Genomic DNA, 14,272 nt, shown 5'->3' on the forward strand with positions numbered 1-14,272 from the left:
ACCACCTCCCAGGCTTATTCGCATTACAAAAAGTATTATGTCTCATATAACGCAGATTGGTAGCCACCTGATCTGCCATCACATATTAAATTGTTCCCTAAGCATTTTTATAGAAACCTTTAACTTATTATCGGTTGGATTAAGAATCCAACAAAGACTTTTCTTGACCTATGAATCAGGAATGAGCAACTCTTTCCTAGACATCAAATAAGAATGTAATTATTCACTTCTGTGATCAAAGGAGACAAAAAAGGTTTATATTCTGGAACTTCTTAAGTAGTTCAAAGTAATGTTGGGAACATCACTAAACATCTGTTAAGCCTATAAGAAACTCTGGTCTGTAGAAAGGTAACAGAAATGTGAGATAATTATGCTTGTGGCATTAAGCTCAAAGGATACTTAGATAGTGGGCTTATAATCAATTTTTTTTCTCTTAATGTGAAACTTTATTGAGTACATCACTTCGGCATTAATGAAAACAAAACCAGCTCTGGCAAGACCCCTCCCAAACCCATATATATATATTTTATTTTTTATTTTTCCAAACTCTCCCCTATACATATACCATGATATTTATCAGATGTTAACCTACATTCTTTTTACATTCTTGTATATAGGATACTTTTAATAAAATGAAATAAATACATACACATGACTTTTGGTGTTGCTCGCCCATTTCCCCTTTCACTGTAACCACACTCCTTCTTCTCTACCTTTTCTCCCTTTCTTCTCTTTCTTCCCTACTTCCCTCTTCTTCCTCTCCTCTTCTCTTTCCTTCACCACTCTCTCCTCCAACCTTCCTACTTCCTTCTCCCCTCCTTTACTCTTTTCTCTCTTCTCTCCTTTCTTCCCTCTCATCCCTCTTCAGATACAATTCAGGGGTAATGTCCGAGCAACTCCTCTCTCCAAATTTCCCTATCTGTATTATATACAATAAGATTAATTTTCTCTTACATTAATACTTCTATTTATCTAACCTTCTCAGTATATACTTCTATAAATATTTATACAACCTCCAGTTATTCAATACTGTGTCACCTGGGTCTCCCTCCTTATCTGCTCCTTCTTCGTCCATCTAAATTATAATCAGATTTTCATTTATCAGAATCAACTAAGCATTGATGTGGCCTGAACTTCATTACAATATTGGAAAAAAATGATAATTTTCACAGCACAATAATAATAAAGACAACATTCCATGATAATGCTGAACATATTTATTTGTATTTTTTTTTGTAGAGAAAGCCAGTGTTAACCAGTATTCACAATTAAGAGAAAGTGTCCTCAAATCAACAGAAAGAAATATTGCTGGAACCCTTCTCTGAAGAAAGTAGCATTTCCCCTTTGATATGGAAGCCAGAAAGAGAAAGTGTTGGAGGGATGATTTTTGACAAATGCAGTTGATGAATCTATTAAAAAAAACAAGAGTAAAAGTGAAACATTGGCACAAAAAGTGTCTGCTCAAGGCAACTAATATTCCAGACTTTTGCCTTCAACCTCCCCTTTACCCTCCATGATAATAGCGCCAATAATCTACATCAGCAGCCCCCAAACCAGGGACTGGTTCTGTGGAGGCCAGTTTTTTCATAGACTGAAGGGTTCCCGGCAGGCTGTGGACCATTGTTGGTCCACTGCACAGATGTTGGGGACCCCTAATCTATGTATTTGAAAGCAACTCATTGTAAAGTCCCAGGAGAAATCTGCACACTGAACATCTCTATTAAAGCAAAGAATATCCATCATACTCACTGGTGTACATCTTCATACTGAGATGCTTTGATTTACTTTAGCTGGAAAAATAAAATCAGAAAATCAATTCAGGGCAAAATCACTGGAGTGTTCATTCTATTGTGGACATTCCTAGGAATTAGTATTGTTTAATTGCTGCAATAGAGATAATGGAGGGTAGTTGTAATTGTGTTTCAATAGTTGAAATTTTCAAAGCACAGAAATCAAATCAGCAATATAGATGATACTCACCAATGGTAACTGGGATCAGATGCTCTGTTGCTAAACAACTCGGTCATAATGCACAAGGTCATGTGACCATGCCAACTGTCAGAATCCAATCATATTTCATCTTTAATTATCAAATATAGAAACTCCCAATTCTGCCTTCTTTGGATTCTGCCATAAGAGGGAGAGAAGGGGGAGAACAAAGGGGCTTTATGGCCCTCACTTCCTTCAGTAGACTTCAAAGAGCTGAATGCTGAATGTGTGTTTATTGTAACCTATTGTAACCTCAAAGCGTTAACACCAGAGAACATTAGCATTAACAAAGAAGAGTATTTGCCTTTCATGTAGTTATCTGAAGTCTCCATCCAGACGGAAGAAAGAAGAAACGGGGTGGAATTGTGATACTTGAAACTATCACTGGGAAGGGGGGTTGATTGGGTGGGACTACTGGGGAACCCCTTAAAACCTTGAATGGGAGAGCTTGGACCCCAAGTCCTGTCTAGCATGCCTGCAACCATTTTCTCTTAATAAAGGATTCCTGTTGGAAGAACTATTCCAAGAGTTCTGTCTTCTTAAGATGCAAAGTGGGGTGGGTCCTTACATTAGACAGGACTTGCAAAATTAATCCACCTGGAAGGTAGACCCTTGCCGGGGGATTTTGCAAAAATTTACCATGTCAGACAACGAAGCAAGAGAGGGAGAAAACTCCCTGGAAAGAGAGCCGCTGACCCAGTTGGAACCTTGCCAGATGTTGGGATCCGAGAGGCCAGATTTCTCAGAAGAAGAAGTGGTGGAGACACAGGACCACAAGCCTCGCTGGTCGATGGGCGTTGGAAAGAAAAGCGAGTGGGGAAAGGAATCAAGAAAAGTGACCCTGAGACGGGGGACCAAGCAACCAGAATGGAAGCAGGAGATGGAGAAATCCCTGCACGCAAGTGAAGAGGGAGGAAGCTGTATGCCGTACTCAGACTGGATCCTAGAGAGAGCTATTGACCTGATGAAGAGAACTCTCAGCTCCCTAGGAGAGGAGATTCCTGAGCCCTACGCCCGCCCCAGTTCCTGGAGCCACAAAGGGAGAGACACCGAGGGGGACGTGGAACCTGCAACCCCAGGGACATTTACTGATCCAGGAGCTCCCACCCCCTACCGGACCCAAGATGGAAATCTGGACGGAAGACACTACCACCCACAATGGAGGCACCGATCCATTCCAAGACGTCCACCGTTGGAGGTGAAATTCAAAGGGGAGCCAACACGCTTGGGGTTTTTCCTAACCCAAGTCCTCAGCTACATGGAGGAATATGGGCAGGACATCCCCAGCGACAAAGCCCGCATCCGGATCGTGCAATCTGCCCTGGATGGACCAGCTGCAGATTGGGTGGTGAACCTGCATGACTCCAATGCCCCAGAACTCAGTAACTTCAACCGTTTCATGTCCTCGTTGAGAAGACGATTTGAAGACCCCCTGGCTGATCGCAAAGCCCGTGAAAGAATAACAACGATGAGGCAGGGCAAACGCCCAGTGGCTGAGTATACACAAGAATTCCGAGCCATTGCCAGCAAACTGAATTGGCCAGAAGACATCCTCCTTGGCCGTTTCAAAGACGGACTAAACTATGATCTATATGATGCTTGCCTGCCCCGAGGAGACCCACATCGACTTGAGGAATGGTACGTCTTGGCAGAGGAAGCAGAGATCGACATATTGAAGAGGCATCGCCGAGGAAAACAATGGAGCCGCCCCCCGCCTGAGCTGACACACCAACCGGTGAAATCATCGGATACAGCCAAGAAGCAGATGGGGTGTTTCAAGTGCGGAAGAGAAGGGCATCGAGCTGTAGAATGCCGCTCAAAGGCCCCCCAGCACAACCCAGACAGATCCCCAATCAACAAACCCAGAGGGTATTCAGCTAAGCCAAAAGAAACAGCCATGAAAATGATGGAAATTGCAGAAAACCCCACCTCTGCTCACCAAGGGGAAAGAACTCCAGCCTACACCACAGGGACGGTGGATGCCTCAGATGACAGCTCGGAAGGCGAACCCCTGGTAAGTGGACGCATCACACCCATCTTCAAAACAGTGACTATATTAATCCCCCCCATGCCCGAAGCTGTGAAGGTGAAAGCCTTAATAGACTCTGGCTGCACCCGCTGCCTCATTAGCCCAACACTAGTGGGGAATCTGGGCATCCCATCCAGGAGACTGGAACAACCAATCTCATTTGGCCAGCTAGATGGATCCATAGCAGGGGGGGTGCCAGCTACCCTAGCCACTCTGCCAATACACCTCTCCCTGGGCAACCATGAAGAGGACTTAACGTTTGTGGTGACCCCAGGTATGGAATGCCCAATGATTCTAGGGATGGAATGGTTGAAAAAATGGAACCCCTGGGTAAATTGGAGGACGACAGAAATCAAATTCCCGAAGGGGGACCCTATGGACTTAAAACCCCAAGAGAGGCTACCAGAATCAAGAATAGAAAAAGCATCCATAGGAGAGGAAAAAAGATTAACAGAAATACCAGAGGAATATAGGGACCTTGCTGAAGTCTTCAGTGAGGAGAGGGCGAATGAGCTTCCCCCCCACCGACCCACAGACTGTACCATTGAATTCAAGCCTGGGGCAAAACTCCCGAAACCCAGATTATACTCCATGAGCCCAAAGGAGAAGGAGGAAATGGAAAGATTTATAAAAAAAAACCTGGAGAGAGGTTTCATTGAACCAGCTAAGCCTAAAGTGGCTGCCCCGGTCCTTTTTAGAGAGAAGAAGGATGGCTCTTTACGTTTATGCGTGGATTATAGGGCCCTGAACACAATCAGTGAAAGCAACCTATACCCGCTGCCCCTCATGAAAGACATGCTGTCACACCTATCGAAAGGGAAAATTTTTTCTAAACTAGACTTAAGGGAAGCTTACTATCGCGTGAGAATCAAGGAAGGGGACGAATGGAAGACTGCATTTAACTGCCCCATGGGGTGCTATCAATTCAAAGTCTTGCCATTTGGATTACAAGGGGGCCCTGCAGTCTTTATGCAATTAATCAATGACGTTCTAAGGGAGCACCTGTTTAAGGGGGTCCTTGTTTACTTGGACGACATTCTTATCTTTACCGAAACAAAAGAAGAACACGTCAAACTTGTCAGAGCGGTTTTAAAGAAGCTGCGAGCCGCTCACCTATATGCCAAACTCTCAAAATGCGAATTCCACCAGGAAAGGATAGACTACCTAGGCTATCGCATATCCCCACAGGGCATTGAAATGGACCCAGAGAAGGTCAGAGCAGTATTAGAATGGGCACCACCCCGCACAAGAAAGCAACTACAAAGTTTCCTGGGCTTTGCAAATTTTTACCGCCAATTCATCCCCTCATTTGCACAGATAGCCTTGCCCCTCACCAACTTACTAAAAACGAAGGGAACATCCTCAGTAAAACCTAGCCAGCCACTAACATGGACAATGGAGTGCCAAGCAGCGTTTGAGAGACTAAAGAGACTTTTTTCTGCCGAACCAGTACTAAGGCACCCAGACATGGACAAGCCCTTCATAATACAGGCAGATGCAAGTGATGTGGCAGTGGGGGCTGTGCTATTACAAGAAAATGATGATGCAGTATTGCAACCCTGTGCATATACATCCAAGAAACTCACGGAAACAGAACAGCGCTGGCCCGTATGGGAGAAGGAGGCTTATGGGATACGTTGGGCATTACTCACATGGCGACAGTTCCTGGAAGGCAACAAAATCCCCTTCCAGGTGTGGACTGATCACAAAAATTTGGAAGCCCTGAAAACTTCCAGGAAACTCAATCCCAAACAAGCCCGCTGGTCCCAGCATTTTCACCAATTCCAATTTAAGCTCAAACATTTACCAGGAAGAAAGAACTTCCTGGCAGATGCACTATCTCGCATGCCCCAATATAACAGCGCACGAACCACAGACTCTTATCACTGCAGTTGCAACAGTTGGAATTGCCATCGTGTCCCATGATCACATGCCTGCTTCCCCACTGATTTCATTTGTCATGAGAGAGTTCACATAACTGTGGGATCCTGAAACAGCTGCAATTATGTGGATCCATGACATATAGTCCTCGTTCAGTGCTGCCCTAACTTCAAAGATGCGTGAATCTGTTAACCTTAATTGAGGACTACCTTTTTTCTATTACCCACTGAAACAGACAGCTCACTAACAATTATGTTCTCTGAAGGACTTCCTCCAAAACTTGTTATTTTTCTGCAGGGAGTAAGGGATAGGCTAAAGCAGTGTTTTTCAACCTTGATGACTTTAAGATGTAGGGACGTCAACTCCTAGAATTCCTCAGCCAGAATAATGCCAAGTATTAGTTCTAGTGAAAGCTGAGCAGCCTAGAACCTTCCATTTTTGTTAGCTTAATCCTATCTGTAAGTAGGGGGAAATATTCTTGATTTTTAGGGCCAGCAGAACCTTCTTCGCTTGCCTTCAAAGGAATAGGCCTTCAAGAATTGGCATACTTTCATACTTACATGGCAGAAGTCGTTTCAGCCAGATGTTCCAGATGGAGCAGACAGAGACAATCCGGATGTACCAGGTGAAAGTAAGGTAGCAAGGCTGGATTGTGCAACAGGCTTTCCAGAGGCAGACAAAGACAATCCAGATGTATCAGAGGGCTGAGCACTGGATGGAACTGAGGAAGCAGGAGGAGGTTGTGCAAAGGGACCAGGTGTTTCAGATGCAGACAAAGACAATCCAGATGTATCAGAGGGCTGAGCACTGGATGGAACTGAGGAAGCAGAAAGAAGTTGTGCAAAGGGACCAGGTGTTTCAGATGCAGACAAAGACAATCCAGATGTATCAGAGGGCTGAGCACTGGATGGAACTAAGGAAGCAGGAGGAGGTTGTGCAAAGGGACCAGGTGTTCCAGATGCAGACAAAGACAATCCAGATGTATCAGAGGGTTGAACACTGGGTGAAACTAAGGTAGCAGGGTCAGGTTGTGGAAAGGCACCCAAGGAAGACTGTGGAAAGGGAGCTGAGGCAGACTGTGGAAAGGCACCCGAGACAGACTGTGGAAAGGCACCCGAGACAGACTGTGGAAAGGCACCCGAGGCAACTTGTGCAGGGGGAAATCCAGCACCAGCAGAATATTGAGGACTAGCCAAAGCAGAGGGAACAGCTTGTACTTGGGCAGCAGGCAAAGATTGTGCAGGGAAAGGTTGTTGGGGAACTGAACCAGGGAAGCTATTTGTGACCAAATTAGGTGGATTCGCATTGTTAGGCTGTGGCTGCAGAACAGGGAAAAAAATGGAAGGAACATTGAAGATATAGTCACTGGTCTGATTTGTTTCCTACATTCCTCATTAAAAAAACAAACAAACCACCAACCATATTAAAGCCCATGAGTGCATCTCCAGTGGCTGTCCAGCAGAGATGAATTACATGAATTTTCCTCTGTCCCGGGACATGTCTCTTTCTGCCCTCCTACAGTGGTGCATTACAGTTCCCACCAGCATTACTTCTTGGAGCTGCCTGGAACTTGCATCCCAAACATTTACCAGTACAAAAGATTTCCACTGCACATTCTAAGAGTTGGGACTATCCACAAATGATTCCATCTGGGTTCCCATAAATAACAAACCACTAAGTGTAGCTTTAAAGAGGGACAGGCTTATCACAACTCTGAAGGACATAAATGCATGAAGGGACCTGAATGCATAGAAAACACTGGGAAATTTAGTCTTCCGCAAGAGTTTGGATTTGGGGGCTGTTGAGAGAGGCAGATCTGCATCTCCAGTCTTCCCCAACTTCCTTCCAGCAAAGAGATGTTTCCAACCTCCCTGCTCTGGCAGAAAAAGCCCTTATGAATGATTAGCTGTGCTAGGCTAAACAAGATTCAGGATCTAGTATGACTGTGGTTCTAGATCATATGGAGAACCCTAGCTGTTGTCCAATGAAGAAGTCCAAAAATGGTTGAATTACTAAATAAGAGGAGAGGACAGTCCAAATCACTGTAACTCTCATATCTAGGATCTTTCTAGAGCAGCATTACTCACTTTGGCAACTTTAAGATGCATGGACCTCAACTCCCAGAATTCCTCAGCCAGCCATGTGGCTGGGGAATTCTGGGAGAAGCTGGGAGTTGAAGTCTATACACCTTAAAGTGGCAAAGGTTGAGAATTATTGTCCTAGAGCAACTAAAATTGTATTCAGTTACATGACACATATCTGGTTATACAAAATTCAGATAAAATGTCAACACTGCTAACACCGGATGTTTTTGCATTGACAATAGATGGAAATGTAGCCATCTTTTACCTTTTGCTTTTAGAGTTAGATGATGCTGGGGGGGGGATGTGAACGAGAGTCTAGCTAGACATAACAACACTAAACCTAGCGTGAGAAACAAGGTTATTGTAACCAGAGCTGATAAGGAATTGGCAGGCTGGAGAACTGGAGAAGAGGCCCACGCTTCAAGCTAATTGGGGAATGTGATTTATGACAATTAATTGAAGGAGGGAATTGTGTTTTTGGCTTCGATTATGCAGTGCTGATATTATGCTATTCAAAATAAAGATTCTTTAAGGTAAACAATGCCACAAAGATCTTTTGAGGGGTTTCATCTGTCGGAACCATGACATAAAATACACCAGAGAGTTAAAACCATGAAACAGGGGCATATTTTTTAAGAGAATATGCCATCGTGAAGCCAGAGCTATGTAGAACTGTAGTAAGATGCAGACCAATAAACAAATCTTTTCCTACAGGCAATCCTCAATGTAGAACCAGTAAGCAGCATCAAATCTCAAAAAAATACATAGGGCCTAGATCCAAAGTTCCGATGGCCATTTTCTCTCGGCCCCTCAGTCACATCCTTACATTTTAGATGCCCAGCAACTATGACTGTTTGCAACATCTCGCAACCATATGAACCTGTTTTGCAACAGTTTTGCTAGAAACTAGGGTTTATTTCAAGTTTCTGGCAAAAAAAGGCCCATTGTGAACAATGTGTTCACTTAAACAACTGCAGTGTTTGCAATTGAACATGTGCCTTATGACTGTTGCATTTGGTTAACAATCGCTGCAAAAAAGGCAGCATCAAGTCAGGCATGATCACCTGATGAATGACTTGCATAAATCACAACTTTAATTCCATGCTCAATTATGGTCCTACGTTAAGGAGTACCTGCATAGCCAGGATGCATCTGTAACAATTGGGGGGGGGGGGGACAATAATTCTATGTTTTGCCTTTGATCTCTGTGAATGTAAGGAAAGAATATTTTTGATATTTGAGGCCAGCAGAACATTTTACCACTTCCATATGAACAGGCCTTCAAGGGAACCTGTCTCACTTTCATACTCACTGTGCCGGACGCAGGTGGGACAGCAGGCCAAGATGGTTGAGCAAGGAAAGATGAAGGTTGTTGAGCAGTACCTGCAACAGTGTTGCTTTGTGGAGGAGAACCGTAAAGTTGTGGAGCAGAAGCAGCGTAGACTTGTGGATTAGGAGCACCGTAGGCATGTTGAACAGGAACAGCATAGAGTTGTTGAGCAGGAACAGGATTGGGTTGTTGAACAAGAACAGGATAGGGCTGTTGAGCAGCAGCACTGTAGGGTTGTGGAGCAGGAGAATTGTAGGGTTGAACAAGAACAGCATTGGGTTCAGCAGGAGCAGTGTAGGCTTGTCGACGAGAGCTGGGGCACCTTGGAGGAGGAGGAGGAGGAGGAGGAGGAGGAGGAGGATCATAGTGCCAATGGTAATGACCGTGGTGGCCATGTGAATGATATGGCTGTAGAATTAAACAATCAGAATAAAAAAACCTAAAACAGAGTTACTAATCTTGATTGTTTCCAACAATCTCCATTAAAGAAAACCCATCAACCATATGGAAGCCCATGGATGTATCTCCTCCCAGAGGCTGTCCTGCAGAGATGGGTGACATGAGTTTCCCCCTGTCCCAGGACACGTCTTTTTCTGCCCTCCTCCTGTGGTGGATTACAGTTCCCACCAGCATTACATCTTGGAGCTGCCTGGAACTTGCATCCCAAACATTTACCAGGTACAACTGACTTCCACAACATATTCTACGAGTTGGGATTATTCCCAGTTTCCAACTAGGTTCCTGTAAACAATAAACCACTAAGTGTAACCTTAAAGAGTGAGAGACTTACTATAGTGCCAACCCAGATGGACTTGAATTAATTTTAGTGCAAGGAACCTAGTACATAGAAACTGTTGGGAAATTAAACCCTCTGCAAGTGTTTGGATTTGGGGGTTGTTGAGAGAAACAGATATGGACCCCCAGCCTCCCCCAACTATCTTCCATCAAACAGATATTTCCAACTTCCCTGCCCTGAAAAAAAATTCCACTGCATTATTATAAGTGATCAGCTGTATTTGGCTAAACAGGATAACTGTGGTTCTAGATCAGTGGTTCTCAACCTTTCTAATGCTGTGACCCCATAATACAGTCCCCCATGTTGTGGTGACCCCCAACCACTTATACATCACCGGGTGCCAAGGGCGTGGTCAAAGAAAAGAGGAAAAAATGGCGGACAGCCTTGTTTGGTGACCCCCGTGAAATGGTCGTTCAACCCCAAATGGGATCCCGACCCACAGGTTGAGAACCACTGTTCTAGATCCTAGAGAGCACCATAGGATCTGGTTCAATGAAGAAGATAGTCAGATTGGTGGATATTAGTAGATAAGAGAAGTAATGAGCTGGATAATCCAACTTTCATATCTAGGATCTTTCCAGGGAAATAAAAAATGCATTCAGTTATCCCATATACCTGTGCATCTAGTGTAATGCTTAAGGTGTTGGAGTAGAAGCAGAGAGAAACCCAGGGCCAAGCCTACTTTAAGCAAGGGGAACTCACATGATACTTCACCCACTACACAGCCCTCTAATATCCTCCTGCCAGTCTTTTCTCACAATCCAGATACGTGGCACCGGCAATTCACATCTGCAAACAATCTACCTGATCATATAATGTTGTTGTCTACACTGGTGAAGTCAGTGGGATTTCAGATATTTTGAAGGAAAGACATTGTGGCCTTTTGTTGCAATGGCTGTTCATCAAGGATCCATCTGCAAGCTCTGTTATTTCTCATGATTTCTCTGCTCTGATTCTCTAAACAGATGGTTTACAGTTCTTGCTTTAGTTTTCCAGTCTTTTTCTTCTTATGTTTATAATACGGTTCTGTGTGCAGTGCATGCAGTGGTGGATGTCTGTGGAGATTCTCAGCCATCCAAGTCAGGATTGTCCCAAAGTTGCTTTTTCAGGAAGCAGTCGTCTTGTTTTTCCTTGAAGACATTTCGCTTCTCATCCAAGAAATTTCTTCAGTTCTACAGGCAGAACTGATTGGATTGGTCTGGGAGGAACCAAACTCAAGACTCTTTTTTTTAATCTACCGCTTGGCATGTTGCAGTGTGCCCACCATCTTTTGGAACATGGTCACATAGCAATAAAGGGAAGAAGGGAAGTTGCAAAAATGGTCCAAGAAAATTTGCAGCCCTATGTTTAGCCTCTTCTACTCCTTTAAACTTTTTTCTTTTATAATGGGAAACATTTGAGATTCCAAAACAATTGGAGGCAAAGGGGAAAACATCTAAAGCTGGTAAAGAAAAGGTATCATACTTACTCCGTGTTGATCCCAGTAACCACCATAATGAGCATGGCCATGCTACAGCAACGAAAAGAGACAGAAAGAGAGAGAAGGGATCAATATACATTCCCTACACATAAAAAATAAAATTAATATTGAAGCTAAAGCTTGTAAATGCATGATTCAAGAAGGGATTGTCACTGAAAACTATAGAGATGATAATTGCAAGCTGCACAGCATCAGAACCACAAGGGTAGAAATGAATAAAGAGTAATACTATAGCAGGGGTCTTCAAACTGGGCAACTTTAAGATGTGTGGACTTCAACTCCCAGAATTCTTCAGCCAGCCAGGGCTGGCTGAGGAATTCTGGGAGTTGAAGTCCACCCATCTTAAAATTGCCCAGTTTGAAGACCCCTGTACTATAACAATAGCACTTAGACTTTTATATTGCCCTGTAGTACTTTAAAGCACTTTCTGAGCGGTTTACAATGTCAGCACATTGCCCCCAAAATCTGGGTCCTCATTTTACTGACTGCCAAAGGATGGAAGGCTGAGTCAACCTCGAGTCCCATCAGAATCAAACTCCAGGGTGTGAGCAGAGTTAGCCTGCAATACTGCATTCTAACCACTGCGCCACCAGGGTCACTGTGTAACATTCTTCTCTCCCAACATGGTTCTGCAGAAAAACATCTCAGCTTACCTAAGCTGCTATTTGCATTAGAAAGAAATCTTCTCTGAGAACTAGGGATATTTTTAGCGCCTTCCCATATCTACACCTACTTCTCTGTCCCAAAGAAGCTCTCCATGTGTCTCTCCATTACCCCCACGGATATTATATATCAGTGATGGAGAACTTTTTAGAGACCGAGTGTCCAAAAACTGCCCCACCCTGCCTCATGCCCTCAGGGCCACCCACCACCTCCACAGCCCACTACAGATCACTCAGGCAGCCCAGCAGCTCCATGGGAGCCATGCCCTCCATTCATGCCCCGCAGCATCATCTGTGCGTGACGGGGCATGAGGGCAGAGTCTTGCCCAGCTGCCATGTCCTTGGCTGCACTGCTCTACACGGGCCATACCCGAGGGCAACTCTCCTCTGGAGGGCTGCTGGTGAGGAGGGGGCTGTGGGAGGAGGCGGGGCTGGGGCGACAGTGGGCATGCCCACAGAGAGGGCTCTGAGTGCCACCTCTGGCACATGCGCCATAGGTTCACCACCGCTGTATATATATAGTATATATATTAGTCTGCATATATTGTCTTGGGAGCAGGACTGAATGAAAACGTATGAAGCCATGGGTCAGTTAGCTTCTCAGGATTCTCTCAAAATAGCTAGGCTGCACTATAACCCAATGTACAATAAACCATGCTGGAAAAAAATCTATTGAGGGTGGGAAACCAAGGTATGCAACAATAACCCGAGTCACCAAAACTCATTGCTGGAAATCATGGCCTAGCTTTCCAATCAATACAAAGGCTAAACCAAATAAGGTACAATCTAAGACAATCGGTAACCCCAACACCTTATTTGTTACAAGCTAAAAGAAACTCGAGGTTGTTATTAAAAGTGCAGAAAATCCTTCCGGTCAGAATAGAAACATGGATTTTGTTATGTATTTAACCTAAATGCATAAGGTCTGTTATAAAAACGGTTAACAAAGTGTTCAATTTGAATCCTCGCCTGTCTGTCTGTATTTTCCGGCATATAAGACAACTTTCCAAACCATGAAAATCTTCTCAAAAGTCAGGGGTTGTCTTATACGCCCAGTTGTCTTATACGCTGGAAAATATGGTACTTGAAGCCTGTTGTTTTAGGTGGGAATGAATACTTTAAAATCATTGGCTGCCACCTAGTGGCGGTCCATATAAATATGAGTCAAACGGCTGCTAGAGCTGCTTCTGTGAGAACTGAACAAAGAGCTGTTATTTCAACTCTGCGTCTTCAATGGCTTTCTGTTCCCACTACACCACAAATTTGATGATCCTCAGTCCAAATGAATACTTGAAACTGCTTTGAAAAAATGCAGCATCCAATCGGATTGCCCAATTTGATTCAGAGATACAGCTGGATTGTGTTCCAGCTGAATCTTAGCGAAGTTTTACACAGCCTGATTGGTCGTATCTAAGATTTCTCAAGGACCTGAGAGGGACTAATTTGATCTGGGTTTGACCCACAGTATTTTGATACACAGGGATTTCTCCCCCCCCCATCCCCTAACTTGCTTTTCTTAAAATGGGGTTCACCTCACCTGAGCAAGAATGCAGAGCATGGAAATCAGCAAAGCAGCACCCACAGTGGACAGCTTCATTTTTTCTCAGCTCGAGGTTTCCTTCCCCAGTTGAGAAAATATGTGTGAAGGTGGGGGGTTAAGGATGGATATTTATTGATGCACCTGCACAAGCCAGACTGCCCAAACTGAAAGGAGCAATTGATGATGCCTTCAAATTAACTTATCAATCAAGAAAGGTCAAAAGGATTAATTCATCATAAGAAAGGATCTGGTGCCAAATTAAACCTGCGGGGGGGTTTTTATTTATTTACAGGAAACATTTTGTGCAGATAAGCTCCAGTTTTCCTCTCCTGCTCTCTGTATCATTCTTCCAAAAAAAAAAAAAAGCATTGATGAAATGTCATTGTCTAATTTATCTGGTGACAAACCAAGTGGAAAATTTTGAGAGGCCGTTTGTGGTTTAATTCCCCCCCTCCTAGTTTTGTCAAATCAAAATAAATTA

General features: G+C 44.0%; 2 protein-coding genes across 2 annotated transcripts in view; one reads left to right on the forward strand and one right to left on the reverse strand.

The window, feature by feature from the left end:
• LOC120315353 overlaps nt 1-14,272 on the forward strand; it is a 119,389-nt gene that overhangs the window by 84,437 nt on the left and 20,680 nt on the right. The window lies entirely within an intron of this gene.
• Nucleotides 1,200-13,908, reverse strand: LOC120315263 (vegetative cell wall protein gp1-like). The gene is made up of 6 exons (XM_039359319.1): nt 13,789-13,908; nt 11,578-11,619; nt 9,296-9,721; nt 6,460-7,218; nt 1,750-1,790; nt 1,200-1,409 (listed from the first exon to the last, which is right to left on the reverse strand). Exons 1-4 carry the CDS (start codon nt 13,846-13,848, stop codon nt 6,475-6,477), a joined length of 1,272 nt encoding a protein of 423 aa, XP_039215253.1. The 5' UTR covers nt 13,849-13,908; the 3' UTR covers nt 1,200-1,409; nt 1,750-1,790; nt 6,460-6,474.

The sequence above is a fragment of the Crotalus tigris genome, unplaced genomic scaffold (assembly GCF_016545835.1).
Source record: "Crotalus tigris isolate CLP2741 ecotype Arizona unplaced genomic scaffold, ASM1654583v1 scf7180000017576.4783729, whole genome shotgun sequence".
In the NCBI taxonomy this organism is placed as follows: Eukaryota; Metazoa; Chordata; class Lepidosauria; order Squamata; family Viperidae; genus Crotalus; species Crotalus tigris.

Bases quoted from the DNA above. Each gene is read 5' to 3' on its own strand.
- LOC120315263 (XM_039359319.1), bottom strand. From the start codon at position 13,848: ATGAAGCTGTCCACTGTGGGTGCTGCTTTGCTGATTTCCATGCTCTGC. The intron at 9,722-11,577 runs GTAAGTATGATA...TTAATTCTACAG, and splicing joins GTTACTGGGATCAACACGGA to CCATATCATTCACATGGCCA. The intron at 7,219-9,295 runs GTGAGTATGAAA...CCTGTTCTGCAG, and splicing joins TCCCACCTGCGTCCGGCACA to CCACAGCCTAACAATGCGAA.